At 40.3% G+C, this 20,933-nt stretch overlaps 2 protein-coding genes across 4 annotated transcripts in view; both read right to left on the bottom strand.

Annotated features, from left to right (window-relative positions):
• Nucleotides 1–144: 144 nt before the first annotated feature.
• sdad1 (SDA1 domain containing 1) lies at nt 145–5,933 on the bottom strand. Its single transcript, XM_063890375.1, has 22 exons — nt 5,710–5,933; nt 5,504–5,608; nt 5,106–5,204; nt 4,900–5,010; nt 4,653–4,724; nt 4,447–4,547; nt 4,301–4,358; nt 4,139–4,213; nt 3,930–4,031; nt 3,766–3,835; nt 3,555–3,658; nt 3,231–3,288; nt 2,864–2,922; nt 2,707–2,783; nt 2,471–2,568; nt 2,110–2,186; nt 1,593–1,722; nt 1,410–1,501; nt 1,129–1,319; nt 920–1,004; nt 397–558; nt 145–307 (listed from the first exon to the last, which is right to left on the bottom strand). Exons 1-22 carry the CDS (start codon nt 5,797–5,799, stop codon nt 263–265), a joined length of 2,061 nt encoding a protein of 686 aa, XP_063746445.1. The 5' UTR covers nt 5,800–5,933; the 3' UTR covers nt 145–262.
• A 767-nt stretch (nt 5,934–6,700) lies between these two features.
• Nucleotides 6,701–20,933, bottom strand: part of ptpn13 (protein tyrosine phosphatase non-receptor type 13) — a 43,260-nt gene continuing 29,027 nt past the window's right edge. Inside the window, exons 18-49 of one of the 3 annotated variants that reach the window (XM_063889646.1) lie at nt 19,537–19,963; nt 18,766–18,872; nt 17,911–17,964; nt 17,242–17,331; nt 17,057–17,164; nt 16,837–16,968; nt 15,983–16,464; nt 15,420–15,536; nt 14,375–14,468; nt 14,207–14,292; nt 13,960–14,110; nt 13,224–13,438; nt 13,023–13,121; nt 12,535–12,917; nt 12,284–12,443; nt 12,023–12,178; nt 11,605–11,776; nt 11,260–11,470; nt 11,050–11,135; nt 10,908–10,969; nt 10,420–10,575; nt 9,939–10,104; nt 9,697–9,786; nt 9,463–9,569; nt 9,326–9,379; nt 9,136–9,235; nt 8,894–9,042; nt 8,728–8,818; nt 8,282–8,619; nt 7,749–7,964; nt 7,573–7,635; nt 6,701–7,304 (exon numbers count right to left, since the gene is read on the bottom strand). In XM_063889646.1, the coding sequence (XP_063745716.1) occupies nt 7,227–7,304; nt 7,573–7,635; nt 7,749–7,964; nt 8,282–8,619; nt 8,728–8,818; nt 8,894–9,042; nt 9,136–9,235; nt 9,326–9,379; nt 9,463–9,569; nt 9,697–9,786; nt 9,939–10,104; nt 10,420–10,575; nt 10,908–10,969; nt 11,050–11,135; nt 11,260–11,470; nt 11,605–11,776; nt 12,023–12,178; nt 12,284–12,443; nt 12,535–12,917; nt 13,023–13,121; nt 13,224–13,438; nt 13,960–14,110; nt 14,207–14,292; nt 14,375–14,468; nt 15,420–15,536; nt 15,983–16,464; nt 16,837–16,968; nt 17,057–17,164; nt 17,242–17,331; nt 17,911–17,964; nt 18,766–18,872; nt 19,537–19,963 (5,000 nt within the window). In that variant the 3' untranslated portion in view covers nt 6,701–7,226. Of the gene's footprint in view, nt 7,305–7,572; nt 7,636–7,748; nt 7,965–8,281; nt 8,620–8,727; nt 8,819–8,893; nt 9,043–9,135; nt 9,380–9,462; nt 9,570–9,696; nt 9,787–9,938; nt 10,105–10,419; nt 10,576–10,907; nt 10,970–11,049; nt 11,136–11,259; nt 11,471–11,604; nt 11,777–12,022; nt 12,179–12,283; nt 12,444–12,534; nt 12,918–13,022; nt 13,122–13,223; nt 13,439–13,959; nt 14,111–14,206; nt 14,293–14,374; nt 14,469–15,404; nt 15,537–15,982; nt 16,465–16,836; nt 16,969–17,056; nt 17,165–17,241; nt 17,332–17,910; nt 17,965–18,765; nt 18,873–19,536; nt 19,964–20,933 lie in introns of those variants that run through there. The other 2 variants (XM_063889644.1, XM_063889645.1) reach the window with 2 other exon arrangements.

Below are 20,933 nucleotides of genomic sequence, written 5' to 3' on the forward strand. Positions count from 1 at the left end.
AAGGGTCTAGCTAAACTTTCTCACACACCTCTTAAAATATCAATATCTAGGTTAATGATAGGTTTTGATAAGGGAAGGAGAAAAGGCTTAAAAACAAACAGAACAAAAAATAAGGAGACTTATACAGAAACTTTCACACAATAATTACCAAAGATTGTTTATTTCAGAATATTGTAAATGGATACAGGGTTATATGCTGAGAATAATACATTGATAAACTAACCACGTTTGACAGGCGAGGCCCATTCATTAACATGTCCTTCTAGTGCTGCTTCTTCTTTTTCAGGAGTGTATCACGTAGAGCAATCTGTAAAAGAAAAATATTTTAATTCCAACTTCATGTTAAATAAAAATAAATGTATCTACAGTTAGCTGTTGTTGACAGGTGTGACCTACCTGTTTCTCTCTGAAGGAGCGTTTGCCTTTAGTTCTGACGCTCTGACTGTGTCTCATCATCATGAAGTTCTTTGTCTTCCTCTTCTCCCTGTTGCTGGTGCTGGCGAAAGGGTTAAGCTTGTGGTGCTTCTTGACAAAGTCCTTCCGGTCGGACCGTCCCGCCTGGAAAATGAAACGTACCATTAGACGGGAAATAGTTAGTAGATCGACAGAACATTTATACACATTTTTTTTATAAATTAACTGGTCCCAGCTCTATATTTAATGTTTTCTTGGTGTCTAATGATAGTTAAACATTTCTTTCCGTCATTTAATAGACCAAATGATCAGTTAAGATAATAATCAAAAGGACAATAGGGAATGGAAATAATACTAATTTGCAGCCACACATCATTGCTTACCGTGACATTACACAAACTGCTTGTTAATGACATTTCAGTCAAAGGTGTTTCAGCTGGTTAAGTAACAATGATTCAACCCTAGCAATACTTCAAATCCCTCTACAGTTAGCATAATGGTTTACCAATGCTGTTGCCAGTCGCGTCTCCTTGTCGTCTTTTGGTTTCTTATGCAGTTTCTCAATATTCCTCAAGGTTAACACCTCTCCTCTGAAAGAATGGGCAAAAAACAGTGTATCAGTAAAATTATCTCTATTTTCCGAACAAATATTGTGAACACAACGATATATTTTTACATTTCGCTTTAAGCTTTTTGTACAAACAGCTTTCTAACCTGTTGTCCTCCTCCTCGTCAAGGTCCACATTTTTCCTCTTCTGGCCCTTTCCCGGCGCACCATCGATCTCCTTGGCCAGCTGAACGAGTCGGATCTTCTTGAAGTCGTCTTGAGTGAGGAGCCTGCTGCCACTGACCGCTGCCGCTTTGGCTTTTCTTTCCTCAACTGGCATATTCTGAAGTATCTCCGCCTGACAGAAACACACAAAACTCTCATATTGAAACACAAATACCAAACACAACTAACCATCAGTTTAAAATTGGTAACGTTTCATTCTTACCACTTCTCCTGTGTCTTCATCAGACGAGTGGTGAACATTCACCCATTCCCCATCTTCATCACCATCACTGATACTGGCGCTCTCCCAGCCATCTGTTGTACAATGTGAAAAATATGCACATTAGCCTAACATTGATCATCTTCCAACATACATAAACAGAGCAGTATTACCATAGCTGCTCACCTTCTTCTTTCTCTGGATCTTTTTCGACCTCCTCTACCTCCAGGACTTCAGCTCCAGGGATGTAATCTTTAGCCTCGAGCTCTCCATAGTTTTTGATCTTGGCCTCTGCTGAAGCCTCTGTGGGTCTCCCCTGGAAAAAACACGTGGCAGAGTTTACAATTATTTACATTTTTAAAAACATAGTAATGAGGCGCTCTGTCTGACAACAGGGGTCAGAGCAGACCTCGGCCAAATGCACTTTCTTGCCTTACATTAACAAAAGTGGAAAAATGTACGTCTATTGGTTTTGCTTCATATATTTAATATGTTTTTCCTGGGCCCATAATACACTTTAACACCAGGTTTCATGAATATTCTTCTTCTAGTTTTTACGCAATCCTACTGACAAGCAAACAACTCAACTGAAAACATAACATCATTGGCAAAGGTAACTATATTCACTATTGTTGAATGCAAAGTTCTAATTTCAGTTCTTTAAAAAGAGTGTTGTTTGTCATTATAGTAACATTTTGCTCACCCTGTCCCTCTTGTGCAGCATGTGTGGATTGAGACTCCTGAACAGCTGGATCAGTCCCTTGGCAGACATCATCACATCTGAACGCAAATAGACAAAAGTGACAAGAGTTAACACACATGCACATATATTTACACCTTTCAAGAAACCCAAGGACACTTTACAATAGGAGGGGGCCGTGGGGGGGACAAAAAGGAGAAAAAAAGAGAAATAAACAAGGCTGGTCCCAAAGATGTAGAGGAGAGAGTTAAATGAGGTTGATGGCCTTGACAAACAGATGTGTTTTGAGTCATTTTTCAAGATATCAACCGAATCAGCGGTCCCGATTTTAAGGGGGTTCCATGTAAGAAAAACATTTACTCACTTTTGTCTTTGTGCGTCTTGTACTGGGCCAGGTCCTGCAGCAAGTCTTCATTGATGGCGAGAGGACAGCGGGCGGTCACTTCCCTGATAGCATTGATACTTGAAACAAAAAATGGTAACAAGTTAATGCAACTCTCAAGTAATATTAGAATTTCCAACATTTCTGCATATTTTTTTCTTCCACATTTTAAACCATGCATACTTTAAAATCAGAAAGTGGCCAGGGCTTCTACCTACCCCACGGTCATGACCTCCCCGGAGTTTCTGTCTGTCACAAAGTTGTTGGCGATGGTCATGATAACAGGTTCAATGACCTACACAAGAAGGAATGTGTGAGAAGGGTTGTACTGGAATCACTCTGATAAATGCATGTGCACGATAGATATACATGTACCTCTGGTGGGACGAGTTGATGCGAAGCCTGAGCAGCACACAGGAGAATCTTTGTCACCTCTAAAAAAAAAAAGGAAAAAGCTTTTTTAAAAACATTTCATCAACAGCAGGGGAAATAAATCAATACAGGATATATCCCAATATTGTGCATACACACCAAGGCCTAAATGTAGAAAATGTTTTTCATTAATCATTTGTAAATGAAAGATAACTCCCAATACTCATCATATTGCAAAATGTTTTAAACTACAATAATAGGGTATTGTAACTTTGGTCTGTGCAATACCAAATCATGGGGTCTCTAGTGATTCCCAACTTTACTCAACAGATGAAAACCTTCTCATTGAGTTAACTGCAAGTTATTTTACCTCTCTGATGTGGCTGAAGAAATCTCTGGACAAAGGGATAAAAATTGAAGAGGAAGAGCTGAAAAAGAACAAAACAAGAGAGTATTATACTCAGTATAAATTTTACTTTATATGTCATTGATATTAATATAATGCAGCATCATAGGCATGAGTCCCATGGCACATTCAGACCTTACAAGTTGATATTTTATGGTCCTACTGTTGACAAATGTTGGTAGTGCCTATTACACCTATTAAACATCTGGTCGAAATGTAATATGACCTGTACAAAATTACATATCAGCTAGGAACACCAATCACAGACTAGGAGAGGAGGTCACTCACCTCGTGGATTCCCACCAGTCTGGATATGAACTCCATCATCATGAGCTTCACCTCGAAACGCTCTTTAGAGTCTTCCAACTGCTTCAAGAGTTTCTCTGAGAAATCTAAATGAAAGAAATATTAGATTTTTCAGTTCTGTAAATACTGGCAAAAATTCCACTACATTTATTTTTGGTTCTGCAGTGGTTGTGGAAAAGACGAGTGAACCTACCTTGAGGATCGTGAATAAGGTGAATAGCAGAGAAATTAAACACTTCCACCCTCTTCTTTTTCTTGTGTTTCTGCCAAAAGAGTTCAAAACAATCAACTCAATTAATTCAGAAGTAAAATACAACGATGCAAGTCGTGATATTGTAGTATTAACAAGAGTAGTACCTTGAGGACTTTCATTGCCTTTTCCATCTTCTTCTTGTTTTTGGTGGTTTTCTTGCCAGTGGAGTATCTCACTTTCAGGTCTCGGACTGTTGGTCCCTCCGCCTGAAAGACAAACATTTTAATCTCTTACATATGCATTGAAACAACATCACTCCCTTCTAGACTTAGAAAATATCTATATATAAGTAAATACATTTATTGGTACTTGCCTCTGAATCTGAATCGCTGTCATTTTTCTCGTCTTCATCTTTGCCCAGGAAGAATTTAAGACCAGCAACAACAATCTAAACAGCAAGAGAGGTAGGTTAGTATAGGGCTGCAACTAATGTACATAAAAAGCAAAGCATTGGTTTCATTGGGAGAAAACATACCTTTGTAACCTTGGAAAAGCACGCTGTTGTAATGACATTGACTGTTTTGGCATCGTTCCTGTGACAAAAGCAAAAAGACAATTAGATTGAAGAAGTGAACATAATAAGAACGACTTATGAAGTCCAGTGTACAAAATAAAACCCACCATATGTTCCTTTTGTACAGCTCCACCATTACATCTAAAGAGATCTTTGCAGCGAGGGGATTACTGTCTCTCAGCATAGTGTACATGAAGTTCTGTAACGTCTGCAACACACAACACAGACCGTGAGCGATGACTTTTTTAAATCTACTGTAATCACACAGCTAAACATAATAAAAGTATGGTACACATGTGGTTTGTTTACTTACTGTGTTAACTTTGTTGTTCTTGTGCTTGGCATTGATGTTCTTGATATCTGCGACAATGTGCGTGTACAGTGTCTGTGGAGGGAAAGCAGCAAATGTTTACTTCTGAAAAGGGGAAGAGAGAAACATTAAAAAAGGCAACAAATCCCCCCTTGACTCACAACTACTACTGCTCCTCTTGTAAATTCATAGAAAATATACTATCCAAACACTACATGCATAGAGAAATGTTGTATAGAAGGCCTCTCACCTTTCTGAGAAGTTTGTCGTGACATCGCAGCAGCTCAAAGAAGAGCTCCAGGAGGCCAGTGGGGTCGATCAGATCTTTATTTCTCAGAAGAATCAGCGATTTGCAGAATGTCTGACAAATACAGGAAACAAACACAAACGTTTTAATGCTAAGAGAGACATACTTTTGATCAAGTACTTAATATGGATAGTCACAAGTAATCTCACCATTCTTAGGTCTGACTCCAGGACTGTGTGGTGATTCATTAATAACTCACACAGCTCTTGTGGAAAGTTTGACAGGTGCTGCAGGTAGCAATGAGCAACCTGAAGGACAAAAACAGCTGTAACCATACACCATCAAAATCAAAATAAATATACATTTACTCAAACATGAGGTACTCGTATTTACATGTTATACTTTACTGCATTTACAGATGAACATTTACTTCAGCGTGATGTACAGTACACGCAATTTTATTCTAGGCCAGAAAGTTTTAATATATGTCAGCTTATATTTGTAATTTTCTTATGCTAAATTATATCTTATACGTTTGTTTAGGTATGGAAAGCTAAGCATAAGAACGCACAGTACAGCTGTTTCCCACTAACAGACAGTGCAGTACCTGGGCGAGAAACATGGAGAGATCCGCCAGCTCCTTGTTCGGCTTGTCAGGCTGCAGTTTGAAGATCTGCACATTGGACTGGTAGTGTCGGTACTGCTGCTGAAACTGTGCAGAAACCACCATCAAATAATGTCATGTCGTATGTTTAATCCAAAAACAACAACAAGTCTATTAGCTAGTTAGCAATCTCGGCTAACAACACCTACCTCCTCCAAGTAAGACTGCGGATCTCTTTTTATAAGATTCTGCAGTTGCGGCAGATTGTTTGGCAGCTTGTTGCCTTGTCTCCCCGACATGGTTGCAGATGATTTTGCGTGTTTTTTAACAAGAAAAATATGAAAAAGGGCAACGTTTACAAGGCAAGCGTGGCAAATATGTAGGCTGCCATTTAACTTGCGCTGGTACGTCCAAACGTCATTTCCGGTTACGACAGTCACTTCCGCTATGATCAGAGAAGGCGTATCCTTATCTGCTGCGGTTTATTTATACTTTAACTTCATACACTTTTTATTTTTTAACATGGTTTGCTGTTTTATTGGATTTAACTGTTTCTTTTATTTCATATTGATATCTTAGTTTTGTTTCCAAGCTGTTTTTAATTTAAAAAAAACACTATTTTTCAATTGCTTCAACATCATGTGAACTAATGTGTAAAATATATATTTATGAACTAGACAAGTAGCACTCACCTATTGTATTGCATTATAAAGCTTTTTCTATTTTACATATAATATACTATAGCTATTTATGAAATTGTTGCATTGTATTGCTACACTGGCCACGAAGGACTCTTTATTGGATTTTACACAATCTATTAATATGAATATATTGATGAAAATTCGTACTTTTCTTGTTTGAAATCTAATTAATTAAGTATTACTACTTAGGACCAGTAATACAAACCTCCTTTTATTTGATTTTAGATGAATATTGTAAATACAATTCAGTTTTTTTAAATTATTTTTTTTAAAGTCTCCCTTTTCATTAGCTTTAGCATCATGTGACCCAGTAAATCAAAATCAAAGTGGCATTGTATTACCATTTTTAAGGCAAGTTTAAAATGGGAAGCCTACCTTTTAAAATGAATGAATGATTATTTAAGTTCTTTGCAAAATGATGCTATGTATACACAGTATATGCACCAAGATCTAAAGTAAAAATATTTGCTTCCTTATTATAAAAAACTCCCACACAACATTTAAAATGTATCCAGTTTAATTTTCAGGAGATGAATATGTACACTTTTAATTTCATCATTTACCTCAAGCAGTGAGCAATTACTGTATAATAGATTTACAAAGCAAATACTGACATAGTATTCTGTCAAGGCATGTTCCAGCATTAAAATAGGATTCAAAATACACAAAGTACAATTTCGTTCCACATAAAATATGAAATCATCGATCATGATCACTTTCATAATTATTTTAGAATATCCATGAATCTGGGAAAACATTTGTGTTTTCTTGTAGGTGACAAGAAATACAATCAGCAGTTCTCATAAATGCATTAAAAGGGAGTAGCAGCCAAAGAGAGAGAGAGAACTCAAAAAGCAAACATAAAAATATAGACTTCTTTAAAAGGATTTACTCTGAAGGATCTGAATATTTTAAGGCATATTAAAAACATGTAGTGTAAATTTGGCAATTTCTGCCAATGTGAACTCTCCTCCATTTTTGTTTTGCTCTTGTGAAACAGTCAAACAGCCGCCACGTGACGGCTCCTATCCTGAGATGTTTTCTTCTGCTTGAAGGCATCTCAGGACGTAGAGGATCACTTGATAGCAGAAAATATATTGGTCCTGTAAAATGAAAATAAAACGTGTGAGAAAAGTTGAATGCAAAGAGCTGTCGTATAAGTTAAGGTACAACTTTAACTATCACACAGGTAATTCTTTAGTGCAAGACATTGCTCCCAAAAAAAATAATCATAATACAGTGATATAAATAGAGTATACAAAACACATTAGTGCCTAACAGGAAAAAGTAAGTTACAAAATGAAAATGAATATTTGAATCAAACAGTTTAGAGTAAAGCTACTTGATACTATAACCAACATGTAAACTCACCTCTGTCTGCACCATTCCCTGTCTCTGAAGTCTCATGTTTCTTACGATATCTGAAATATCAAACTGTAGAAAGTGTTTATTAGACTATGATCATACTAAACAACGACTACAAATAAGTGCATCAACTTTCTTAAAAACAATATATAAGACAAACAAAGTATAAATTGTCTACTTACATCAGCATCTTTACTGATGAGACCCAGAACCACGTCTATACAGATGAGGGTTCCTGACCGGCCGATGCCTGCGCTGCAGTGTGTGATTATTGGCCCCGATCGATGAACGTGCCTCATGTAGGAGATAAATGTGAGCAGCTGCTCGGGTTCTGAGGGCGTGCCGTGGTCCGGCCATCCCGTGTAGTTCAAATGAGTTACACGCTGTATTTCATTAGTCTGAGGAAGGAGAAACGCTTAAGTTAATGCATCTATTCAAGCTTGGGTAGGCAGTTTAATTTGGCTGTGATTGAGCAAAAACTCCATAACGACATTGACCATTTAGCACATTGTAATTCAAGTGGTACTCCAGGGTGAGGCAGTTTTCTTGAAAAGGGACAAAAAACCTACAGTATTGTGCTACTACTAGTAGTTGGTTTCAAATATCATTCTGACCCAGAAACTGTTATACATACACTTTATGACAATATGCTGAAAGGTCATTTTAGACCTTTTAAAGTTTGAGTTCAAACCTTAAATCTGGGGACAATACTAACCTGGACATCTTTGACCTCAATGAGTCGGATGACAAAATTGTCAAGGTATTGGTCTTTGATCAGCGTGATCTGTAACCTCTCGTCCACCATCTCCGCTGTCCTTGGAGTGTCTGGCCAGTACCGCTGACATTTCACCTTCCCTCCCTCTACTTCCTGGGTCATCATGGCGATCACATTGGACTTCTGCTCCCAGACCATTTGCCAAAAGTCACCCAGGGTGGTGGGTAGGGGACCCTGACATGCGATGTACATATAGTTCTCTTCCTTCACTGACATCTTGATAAAGTTGGCATTGATGTAGCCGCCGTCTTTTTCCAGCACGACTCGAGTTGTGTCAACTACAAAAGATAGGTTCATAGAAATCTCATTTAAAATGATTTCAAAAGCTTTGAAGAGATCTAATTCAACAAATATGAAAACAGAAAATCCATTGGGACTTCTCTTACAGGGAACAATGTTCTTGTAGCGGTTCTTCTTCTTGTTTTCCTTCGTCTGACCTATGAGACAGTCGTCTAGGGGCTGGAGATTCTGAAGGTTCTGCCAGGAAACAAAGGAGATGTTTATTAAATCCAATTATTTGCAATTCATTTTACAGGCATTGACATGACTTACTTCAAACTCCTGCAGGGGGACTTTCTGCTCCAGGAGACCCCTCATCATGCGGACCACAGTGTTGAGCTTTGCTCCTGTGTACTGGCCATCAGGGACAACTTTGACGAGGGGCAGAGAGGTCAGCTCATCCTCTGTGATGATTGGCCCGTCTTTGGGGGGCAGAATGAAGGACAGAATTACAAATCCTATGGTTTCACTTTAATGTTATACAGAGTAAACATTTAAATCCTAATTTGTCTCACCATCTTGGGATTTGTTCATGTTTTCAATGGGCAGTTCCTCACTTCCCCACGTGATCTCATCTTCCTCTGGCTGTCCAGCACTCATTTGCAGATAGCTGTTGATTTGAACACATAAACAGGGAGATGTTTATGAATAAATTCACAGTCCTTTAATTGTAACAGATATATATCCAAAAAGCAAAATCGTACTTTTCATTCTTGGGTAATCAACACTCTCCTCTTGCCATTCCACTTTCCGCGAACTCTGTTATTAAACAATCAAAAAAAGAAATATATCATTTGCATATAGTTTCAACATTTCAGCGGGTCTAATGGACTGGATTTTACCTCAGGCGAGTCTTCAGGTAAAGAAGAGCCATCGCAGTCTGTGTCCTCTGAAAGCTCAGCGCTGTGATCCGTTTGTCTTTTCTGCTCTAATGGTTCATCTTCATAGTCTGTGAAACATGGGGACGTAGCTAAGTTTTATTATTTGATTTACAAAGGAATTAACGTTGCTGGTAAAATCATACAATATTTTCCTACTGAGATTTCCAGTCCATAATCCAGCCTGTATGTTATTACCTATTGGTGGTATGGAAGGGAAGCCCCTAGACTTCAGCTCATCATTGAGAGTAAACATCTTAGTCTTTGCTCCACTGTCTTCACTCAGATCTGAAAGCAACAAGAAGAGTGAGGCTGCTTTAGAGAGAAACATCTAATTATTACAAACTCTAGTACAAGTCACAATCTTCTTTTAAATTAACTCTACGTGAATGATTAGATGAACCTTTCTAAAATGCCATGTTTTGTGTGTCTGCTTGTACCTGTGTTTCCATTGCACTTGTCCGAGTTGATGGGCAGGTAGGCCAGGTAAGTGTTTGGGTTCTGGTCTGGCGGTCTGGACACTACAAGATGTACCAGGCCTTTAGCTTTGCGGATAGTGGTGACAGCTTTGGTGTGAGACACACCTGTCATTAGTTCTTCATTCACCTGCAAGGGAAAGAAAAGTCAATAAAATCTCAACTCAAATAAAAAAATCCATATTACTATAACTGCTAGGTATTATTTCCCCCCCTAATTCAAATGTATTTATTCCAATTTATTATGTATTTATCATTAATTTATCACATTTAAAACTTAATTTGGGAGTGTTTTCTTGTGTCTTTTACATTATGTTTGTTTTTATTGTCATTACCATTTTTTGTTACCGTTGGAATGATGTTTCCAAATAAAAATAGTGTTTATAGAGTAAGAAAACTACATATGAATATTAACTTGAATTTCGAGCAGCAAATGTCCACTCACTTTCAGCAGCCTGTCTCCCACTTGCAGTTTTCCCGAGGACTCTGCTATTCCTCCCGGTGTGATGGACTTGACAAAAATCCCTCTCTCCCCTCCAATCACCGAGAAGCCCAGACCTCCTGACTGCAGCTTCTCCAGATCCAGCCTGATGATTTCCTCCTGCAAATTCAACAAACAAACATGGAATCATCTATAGCCTATGATTAAAACTGTAGTATACTAATTGTTAGGAAGCCAAAAAAGGCCAAGTCAATAAAGTAATGATTGCTAACAGACCAAAGCTTGATGGTAGGAGTCAAGCGTTTGATGACAGTGAACACATCACACATTATTGTGATAGAAATATGTGAACATTTGCCATCAAAACACCACAACCTTCTTGAACTGTTTGCATGACATTTCCATAAAGAAATAACATAAATGCAACAGTTGAACAGATTTGAATTGAAACACATCAATTAAATATTGAGAAAAACTGATTCACAATTTACCTCTGAAGGACAAAGTGTTGCAAGACACTCTGTATCTCTGGGATCTTCTCCTTTAAGAAAACCTTTAACAGAAAAAAATGTTGCAATTAAATGCAAAATAACAGACACATTGTTTTTGACACCTTTAAGATCTGAAACATACCGTTCATGCTGGATGAAATCTCGGGGCCAACGTTGTTGTTAAGAAAAGAGACACTTTTCTGATCGGGAGAAACAGGCTTTCCATCCCTTTGAGAAAAAAAGAACGAGTTAGGAAATGCTGCACTTACAGTATCTTGAGTGCCATCCAGATAATAACACACAATGACTCAGCATTAAACAATCCTTCTCATGTCATTCTTCATAAGGCTACCTTGTGGCCTTCAGTGTGAGGTCGTTGAGGGAGAGCTCCAGCAGTCTGGTGCTCTCATTGAGAGTCAGTTCCTGTGTGGGAGCACCGTTGATGTAGTGGATCAGATCAAGCGGCCTCAGGGTGCCCTCCTCATAGGCCATTGAGCCGGGCAGGACCTCTCTCACAAACAAGACATCGTAAACACTGTCACTGCCACCGTCCAGTACCAGACCTGGTGAAAGGACAAGCAGTAAAACAATGAAAACTTATTTATGACGCAACACCTGAAAAGGACTTGTCAGCAGTGGACATATTGTGCCTGAATTTCAGTGCCAGGAATGTTTATTATAAAGGTCTGTTTCTTACCCAGTGGTTCTTGGCTGCCCTCAAAGCCAATGTCAGGCAGCAGGTGGGCTTCTATGGGGGGCTTGGGAGCCTCCAGGACCCTCCCTACCACCAAGTCAACCACACGGGGAGCAGCGCGCACAAGATTGACCACCTCGGTGTGGCCCATGTTGCTCACATCTGTGTTGTTTACCTGCAGGTAGAAGATAAAGATTCCTAAAGTTGGGAAACAGCTACTAGCTTAGCTTAGCTTAGCAAACTGACTGGAAGCAGCAGCAAACCGCTAGCCTTATCTTGTCTTAGATCCAAAAATGTTTTATTCCTTAATATTTTTTATTTTTGATACCATATCTCTTTAGGTTTATATTATGCACATCAAACATAGCTTGATCAAACTTGAGGCTGCAATGAAAGTAAGGGATTAGGGATGAAATTGTACCATAATCATGCGGTCCCCGGGCTTGAGACTGCCATCTCCTTTGGCTGGATCCTGGACGATGTCATGGATGTAACACCCATGATCACTTCCTTTGGTGAGGGTGAAGCCCAGGCTGCCTTTTTCTGACTTCACCAGGGAGACATTTAGCTCTACTTCCTAACAACAGAGATAAAGCTCAGTTAGATAAATGACCCTTGGACGAAAACATTTTCTATTTATTTTACTTTCTTTTACGAGAGCTTCTATCTTCTCGGGCCTTACCGCGACAAAGTCCTCCATGTCCTGTCCGTTGCCAGACGCAGTGAGGTTTAACGGCAAGGGCAGAGGAGGAGGCAGGGGATCAGGGCTTGGAGCAGAAGGAGAGGACCCCATATGAAGGGAGGATGTCTCTAAATCAGCTGTAACAGGGGAAGAAGGAAACCTGCCCAAACAACCATAAAGAAAAAACCTATAAGACATGTCAAAGACCATAATTAATGCAGATATTATTCATTTGTTACTCAATGGATTACCTCTTGCTGAGGTCCGATCTGGTCATGGACAGGTTTGGGGAGTAGAAGGCTGAGTTGATGGTGTCGTCCAGCTGACCCGTGCTGTCGTAGCGTCCCAGTCCCAGGTTGCTGCTGGGGGTGTGGTAGACACTCCGCTCCCACGCTTGCCTGCTCTGCTCCACAGAGTTCGGGTTGAAGGCTTCTTCCACCTCTTCATCCCCATCAGTGCTGTCGCTGTAGCTGTTTTGTCGGCCGGGGGTTTTGAGCAGCAGCCTCTCCAGGGCGTCCTCCACGGAGACTCGACCCGTCTGGCCCTGTGTCCCGGGAGGAGAGGTCGCCCTGTCGAGGCTCAGGCTCGGCTCTGTCGGCGTCAGAGGCTCTTTCTGGGGTGACGACTTAGGACACTGGGGAAATAAATCAGTTTGAATTCATTTTGTATCTATTTCCGGTACTTGAAATGACCACACAGTAGCCAGGGACAGAAAAAAAAGTATTATTTGCTGACTCACCAACGCTGAAGTGTCCATTTCAGGAAGAACTCCATATTCCGGTCTACAAAGAAGCAAAGTCACCTCCTGTCCTGTCCCTCGCAAGGCTGAAATCACCTCCTGTTAATTCAGAAAAACAGAACAGAAGCAGTCACTTACTATCCAACATAGTAGTTATTTAGATGAATGCTTGACCACAGCAGAGAGACATATCCTACTTACATGTTGTGACAGTCCTTTGAGGGGGGTCTGATTGACCCGCATGATGATGTCGCCCACGTTGATGCGGCCGCTCTCTGCAGCTGGTTGGCCAGGAAACAGCTTTTTAACGCGCACCATGCTGGAGCCGGGGGTTTCTTCAGGGATGTGCTCCTCTCGACTGAAACTGAAGCCCAGTCCTGACGTGTTCTTCAGCAGTAATACCTCAAACACATTCTCTGTGGGGACAAACACAATTATTTGAAATTGTTTGGAAATCGCAATATGGATTAGTGCAATTGCAAATCACAGTAAAGGCAGTATTTATACATAATATGTCCCATCTGCAAACTTTAATGAAAATCTTTTTGTTGGGTAGAGATTCTCATTACTCTCATAAAATGACAGCTCGGTTATTAAGCATATTGTGATCATTCCCTCTAACATTGTAAAAGGCATTTGCATTATCAGCTAATATAATTGCAATAAGTTATACGTTTCCAAATCATGCAGCCCTAGTTGTCAGTGTACTAGAATTGTTAAAGGAAAGAGAGTTTTGTTGAAACCTATACTTAACCTATTAAAAATGTCCCACTATTTTCCTTAATTTCCTTAAGGGGAGGTTCACATTTTTCCATATTAATACAATACTCACACATGTACGAACTATTTCTTTTCCAAATACATCATTTGCGTGAACTCTTCAAGTTTTGGTGACTTAAACTCCAAACACTTGTTATCCAGACTCTTGTGGCCTCACCTTCTGTAACAAAGCTGTACTCCGGTTTCTGCTTTTTGCTCATGTTCGGCTCCTGGTCGCTGTTGGCAGCTAGTAGCGTGCTCTGAGGAGTGAGGGGAGCATGGACACTGTCTGCCGGCGGATGACCTTTCTCCAGCAACAAGTGCACAGTCTGAGGGAGCAGATGATTTACTTAAGAGTTAGCGGTTTGCTGGGAAGAGACTAAACAGCTTGTCAGCCGGGTGCTCGGGTAAATGTCCTCTCTCACCTGCCCGGTGTCTCGCAGAGCCTCCACTGCCTGCTGATGAGTGGCTCCCTCCAGACTTTTACCATTGACAGCCATCACACGATCACCTGAGCACAGGACACAAAGTCTTAACACCTTGTTCGCTTTAATTATTCACTTTATAATAATCTATTTGTTTCTTTACGCCACCTTTCTTAATTCTTCCGTCGAGCTCAGCTGCTCCTTTCGGTATGATGCCTTTGACGTAGATGCCTCCATGCCTAACAGTCGTGTTGATTCCACCCTAAGAAATGAACACACCTCTTTAGTCCAATTAGCCAAAGAGAAAATGGTTCGTTATGTATTATTTATGGGGGTTGATGACAGGTGTGGAGGTTTTTTTTTCATTTCAAGTGTAATGTTAAATGATAAAGGCTTTGTCTTAACTGAGGCTTCAGAATATATTCTAGTTTATTATGAAGACTATTAGTATAAATAGATATCAACCAAACTTCAGATAAGTTTCTCTTAAGTTAATACTGTGGTTTGTTAACACAGGAGCTGCTTCATGCCTGGTGAAATACAATCAAGCAGAACAAAATAAACCCTTCATATCAAAGTTATGTTTTATTTGTTTCAAATAAAAGTAAAATGCAAGTCAAAGCCTTTACCATACTGCCACTTTGAATTATTTTGCAAATGAAAAAAAAAACCTCCACTGTGATGTTATTGACGAAATTCCTGAGAGGTTAAATCCTAATAATCAGAGACAACGTGAATTGTTAATCAGTGTCCATTTGGTTATGACAGTTTATTGTTAAGGTGAAGTTTAATTGTTGCAATACACAATGAGTCAGTGTTTATTCTAATCACTCATATTGGATCTGAAGACACACCGTGATGTGATTTGTTATTGAATTTTTAAGGTGTTTAAAATCCTCCAGGGAGAAATAACATTAGAGCTCTCCAGTGAGTGGCTCTGGAGTCAGCAAATAACAAAAGTCACGAGTAATCTCACTAAACTGCACTTCCCGTGAATGAATACAAATACTGTGACTTCATAAATAAAAAAGATTAGTGACTCAAATAAATGGCAAATAATTCGGTGTACGTTATTTCTGTTAGAGCTTCAGACCTGACAACATTTAGCGTTAGGAAAGCGACCATACCAAGCAACACGTAAGCACAAACAGACAACATGATGGGGGGGAAAGGGGCAAAACAAAGAAAGCGTGAAAACCTTTCCGAACAGTACCGTGACACTTATGCCCAGGCTGCTGTCTTTTTTAGACAGCTCAACATCAAATAGTTCTCCTGGACGGAGACTATTGACCCCTGGGGCATTACCATTAAAACTTTCCATGATGTTTTCCTGCAAACAGAGAACATTATCAAGTTGAATTATCACAAGCTGGAACATGCAGAAAGATAAAGGGGATCGAGGGAGAGTGAGGAAGCTGAACTAGGTAACGCTGAGGGAGAAAACAAGCAGATATTACAGTCAAGCGACGACATGCAGTGTGAAGGTAACAGACTGCCCTGCACTGACATCCTGATGTCATGAGAGGCCAAAGGTTACAACAGGGAGTTAGTGGTGCCAAGCATCTCTGAGGTAATGTGTAATGCTTGTTTGTGAGAGAGCCATTCGTATCCTCATTCATATCCTCGTTACCAAATGTTGATTTATATTTTTTCCACCAGGATAAAAAACCTTTTGTGAGTTTTGGTTCACAAATCTGTTGTGTAGACATCTAGGGGTTTCGTATAAAAGCAAAGGATCCATTTAAGACAACAGATTCATAAACACAAAGGCCGCACCTTTCTGACTTTGAGTTTCTCTTGACTACTGGAAAAAGTCTCCTCATCCATGTCCGAATCCCCCCAGTCAGAGTGCTCGGAAACTTTGGGTGCTTCTGCCACTTTAGCTTTTCTAGTTTTGGGCGGCAGAGCCGGTGGCGTGGGATCCAAAACCACGGTAGGTTCTGGTCTCTGAAGTGTGGCAGAGGTTGCAGCTGTGCTAGCATTTGTAATTCTTTCTAGGCACTTCCGGACATCAACTGTGGGTGGGCTGACTTTAGCAGCACTGCTGGTCCTGGAGTCCTGAGAGATGAGGCTGGGGTGCTGGTGGACCGGGGAGGAGGAGGATGAGGGCGTGCCAGCGCCAAGGAGAGTAGGGCTGGGGCTTCCTGTTCCCGCTTGCTCCTCTGATGATGTATCAAAGTCTAGTTCTCGTCTCTGGTCAGAGTTGAGTGCCTTCAATGCAGACTTGGCTGGGTAGGGAACGTAGCCTGAAGGAGACTCTGTCAAAACAAGAAGGGCAAATAGTGATATTAGTCCAGATGTAAGAGAAAAACTGGTAATACATCCTGTAAATAATTAGTAGAAACAAGTAAGAACCAAACAAGAACCTAGCAAGAGAGGGGAATGCACACTAGTGATGTAGAGAAGCTACAGTGATAAAAGTATAGGTGTGAAGGAAAATACAATTTGTCACAGTGCAATTTTTTAACATGAGATCCTGGAGAAAAACCGTCATGTAGAATTATTGGTAAATAAACTCATTTTGTTGCATTGTGTCTACAAGTTAGCAACTATAATCCTTCACACCAAAATAAAAACCTGATTATTTCACACATGGCAACAAAACACACCACTCATATCTCTCCTTTTACCTTTGTAGAGCCTCTCTTTGGGCTGTAGCACCACTAGAGTCACATCATCTGGAGCATTTTGAAGGATTTCAATGGTAGTGTCGTGAGAGAGGCCTTCTAGCTTCACATCATTCACTGAGATCAGCCGGTCACCTGCACCAACATTACAACCGTTACACACCAGCAAGGACTGCTAACTGTTTCCTATATATAGGAGGAAATAGGAGTGTATCCAGCCTACCAGGTTTGAGGCAGCCGTTGACATCAGCGGGACCTCCAGGAGTGATGGAGCTAATGATGGTGCCAAGGTCCATGCGACCAGAGTTCTGCCCTCGGACAACCTGGAACCCTGAAGAACACACACAAACAGATGTAAACATACACTCACAATCACAAAACACATCAGGAAACAGCGTTCGCTCTTACCGAGGCCATATTTCACATCTTTCTTCAGGTCTACAGTTGTGATTTCTCTCTCTGGAGACGGCAAGGCTATGACCTTTTTCTTGAGTGAATCTGTGCAGGACAAAGACACATTTGTTATAGCTACGGTAATAAATGATTAGCTCATTGTGATTGAACCAGTGTCATTTTGTTGAATTAATATCACACATAATATAGGACGGGATTAGTTTTATCCACACTGTAACTATTAATCGGCTCGGGCAGGAATACAGTGTTGCTGCACGACCCGTACGTTAGCACTGTTGGCTAATGGGCCTGAAAAGACGGGTTAAGCTTGGATGAAAGGGAAGGTCATGAGTTTAGTGCCAAGTATGAAGCTATTAAATAGGGGGCCGGGGGCAGTTCCGCAGGCAGGCAGCCCTGAGGGGACAGAGACTCAATTCTGTATTATATAATTGTGATTAGGACACAGACTTTTTTTTTTTTTTGGTTTGTATATCCGTACTTGGCTGCGCCACGATCGGCATATGGTTCACCAGATTGAAGAAGGGGATTAATAATGTTACGACACAAGTGGTGGGTGAGAGCAGTCTAACATTTCCTGCTATTCGACATTATACTGTACATAAAGCATGGGAATCCAGAGTGTTTATATCTGGGAAAATGAAAGATAGATATGCTAATACATGCCGTTAACAGAGGCTGGGGTTGAGGGTGGTCCAGAGGAACTGTGCATACTGACACCTGGGGGTAGAAAAGAGAAGATATTAGCAAGGCCGTGCTTTGGTTTTCTTTATTAAAAAGAACAGGGATATCTGTGGCTCCATTTAAGGCAATAATAAAGGAAATATTACATTTTCAGCGATTCATAATTAACACACGTGGAAAACCGTTGCACAATCTGGCCATTTCATTTCATTTAGTTTCTAATATGGATGATGAGCAATCAAGTCAGTAAACTAAAGGTATTTTAACACCATCATTTAGGTTTCCACATGAGGGTTACTCAGCTATTCAGAATCAAGATTACTGCCAGTGACGTTTACACATGGAAGGAATTTGCTTTGGGGTCTGGTGGTGCAAACGTAAACAATATAATAAAATAAGTTGCAATAGTAGGTCAAAGATAAAAAGATAATAATGTTTCCTAAAAACAAATGTTTTTAGGAAACATTACAAAAATGATAGGAATGTGGCTTAGTCCTAAAAATATCCACTACAATTAATTTGTTTTAGACCTCACTGCCAGTTTACCGGGTATATCATTTTCATTATAATGACTTTCTTTCCAAATGTATAAGGAAACTTTTTATATTTAAGTATTTAGGTAAGTGGCAATTCACTACTTAACGATGCATTTTCTTATCTCATGAAAGAGAGCTGTAGCTTCACAGAGCAATTAACTTAACTGCTGGTGAATTATATTAACCTTAGTCTCTACAAAAATACAATTACATTAACTTGTATATGAGCAGACAGGAAGTCCACATTAGTTGTAATATCCATCCCCAGGGAGCCACAGCACTCGAAGGTCAGCATCCTTACCAACTACATACGCTTGGCCAGTATCCTCTGTGGAAGAAGAGTCAGATTCCTTTTTGGCCCTGCTGACGCTCCATACCGGGCTGCTGTGGGACACTGTGCCCAAAGATCTGAGAGGAGAGTCAGAGGAGAATATTTAGCCTAAAGGGGAGACTTTTCTTGTTACACAGGGTCAGAAAAAGTGATGTTGCCTTAACATAAAATGCATTTTGATAACTACTAACGTTTCAGTCTCATTCGTAGAGAAGCAATATCACACATGTCATCTGAAAAGCTGACAGGAGAGGGAGTAACTGGCAGAAAAAAGTGTTGTTACTAAATGAAAAACGGAATAGGCACACTCTCATTAAAGCACAGACACAAGGGCGCGTGTGCACCCACACACACAGACCCCCGGAGGGTTAATTAGAGGCTTGAGGTGGAGTTCTCTGTGTCTCTGTGGTGTCAGGCAGAAATACAGGCCCATTAACAAGTCCTCATTTTGTAAACTCCTCCTGAAGGAAGCTTGGAGACTCTGGCATTGGATACTTTACAGAGGGCCAACTAATAAAAACAAGGTCCCATTTCCTTAACTGAGCATGAAATAAGATTTTAAAGGGCAAACTAAAGGCGTGCAAATGCATTAAAAGTTACAGTTCCTGAGTTGTTTGATTGGCGGTAGAGTAATAAAACACTGTCAGCATTTACAACACGCACTATGCTTTTATTCTCAGTTTATCCTTCAAATACTAGTGTTTTTAGGCTTTTCCTCAACATTTTACTTCTTCGACTCACTTGTCTTGGTGCGAGATGGAGTCTGTGTCGGAGCTGGCTCTCTGGTGCTGCTGGAAGTGAGAGGCTGCTTGGTTTGGCGGTGCCTGACTCAGCCTGGGCTGCGACTGGCCTTCATACGATGTAGCCATCCGGTGCTCAGGAGACTCTGGCATCTGTCCCAGGTTGTGGTGGGAGCGACTCATTATCCGCGGATTGGAAAGGACCATGGAGGCCACTGGATTGAAACCTGGAAAGTGAAGCTCATCTTGGACGGAGCCAGAAGTTGCCTTGTGGAGGGCCACCTCCGAGTAGGAGATCCTCTTCAGTTGGTCCGGGTTGGAGCGTGTCGATAAGCTGGGGGCCAGGCTGCCCGAGCTCACCGTCCTCCCCACTGAGTCTCCACTTCGAGAGTCAAGGGAATACTGCCGACTGCTCAGGGGGCAGTTCTCTGATGAAAAGAAAATAAACGCAAAAAAACTGAAAGTCACTGGTTAGTGGAAGAAGTACTCGGATCCCCTGAGTAAAAGTAGAAATACTAACGTACATTATAAAGTTACTTCATATAGTCAAATTCCTGAATTCAAAATATCACTTAAAAAAAAGTACAGATGTATTACCACCTAAATGTACTAAAAGTTTCCAAAGTACAAGTACTAATTATGCAAAATGGCTCTTTTTTTACAGTAAAATATTATAACATTCTGCTTTTATCACTAAAAAATACATGTAAGATTATTTTAATGTGCTAGTTTGTCAACATGGAACCTCTTGTAGATCCTGAAACAATCACCTTCTAGAAAAAATATTGACATCAATAATAAAGCAAGGGAATTCAAAAGAGCCTAAGGGTGGATCTGTTTCATTAACTCGGCAGTCTGAAGTAATTATTGTCTAGACGGGAAAATCAGTTACTGTCGTTTGCACGGTTACGGTTCTTCCTAAAGATATCCATCGTAATCATCATAGCTAATGGTCTGGCTGTTCTTCTTGGCCCTCAAATATAAGTTGTGACTTTATGTCAACAATCTGGTAGGCGTAAGGAGTACGTTTTCTGTCAAATCAATCCAAAAAAGGCACCGTGAAAAAGATAAATCAACTGTTAAGAAATGCCCACATGTTTGATTTACATGTTACATAATTGGGACATGATGATGGACATATTATGGAGAAGATGATACGCTTTTATGTTGAAAGCAACAGAGCTTATTCAGGTTAATAATTACTTGAATGTGAATTCTAGGAAATGACTGGGCTCCAGCTATTATCTGGAGAGGATATGTGGGATGACACAAGCAGCTGCGGCTGGAAACAATGAAGTTTACTTTCTCGCTGGGATATATCACTGTAGTATCACTACACTACTGCTGTGTGAAGAACTGTCTGTGACGTGTTCCTCTCAGTGAAACTAAGTGCATCTC

This window comes from Eleginops maclovinus, chromosome 8, assembly GCF_036324505.1.
Source record: "Eleginops maclovinus isolate JMC-PN-2008 ecotype Puerto Natales chromosome 8, JC_Emac_rtc_rv5, whole genome shotgun sequence".
Lineage (NCBI taxonomy): Eukaryota > Metazoa > Chordata > Actinopteri > Perciformes > Eleginopidae > Eleginops > Eleginops maclovinus.

Excerpts from the sequence above, each read along its gene's own strand:
- sdad1 (XM_063890375.1), bottom strand. The coding sequence starts at position 5,799 with ATGTCGGGGAGACAAGGCAACAAGCTGCCAAACAATCTGCCGCAACTG. Across the intron at positions 3,289-3,554 it reads GACTGGTGGGAATCCACGAG|CTCTTCCTCTTCAATTTTTA; the intron begins GTGAGTGACCTC and ends GTTCTTTTTCAG. Across the intron at positions 308-396 it reads GCTCCTTCAGAGAGAAACAG|ATTGCTCTACGTGATACACT; the intron begins GTAGGTCACACC and ends TTTCTTTTACAG.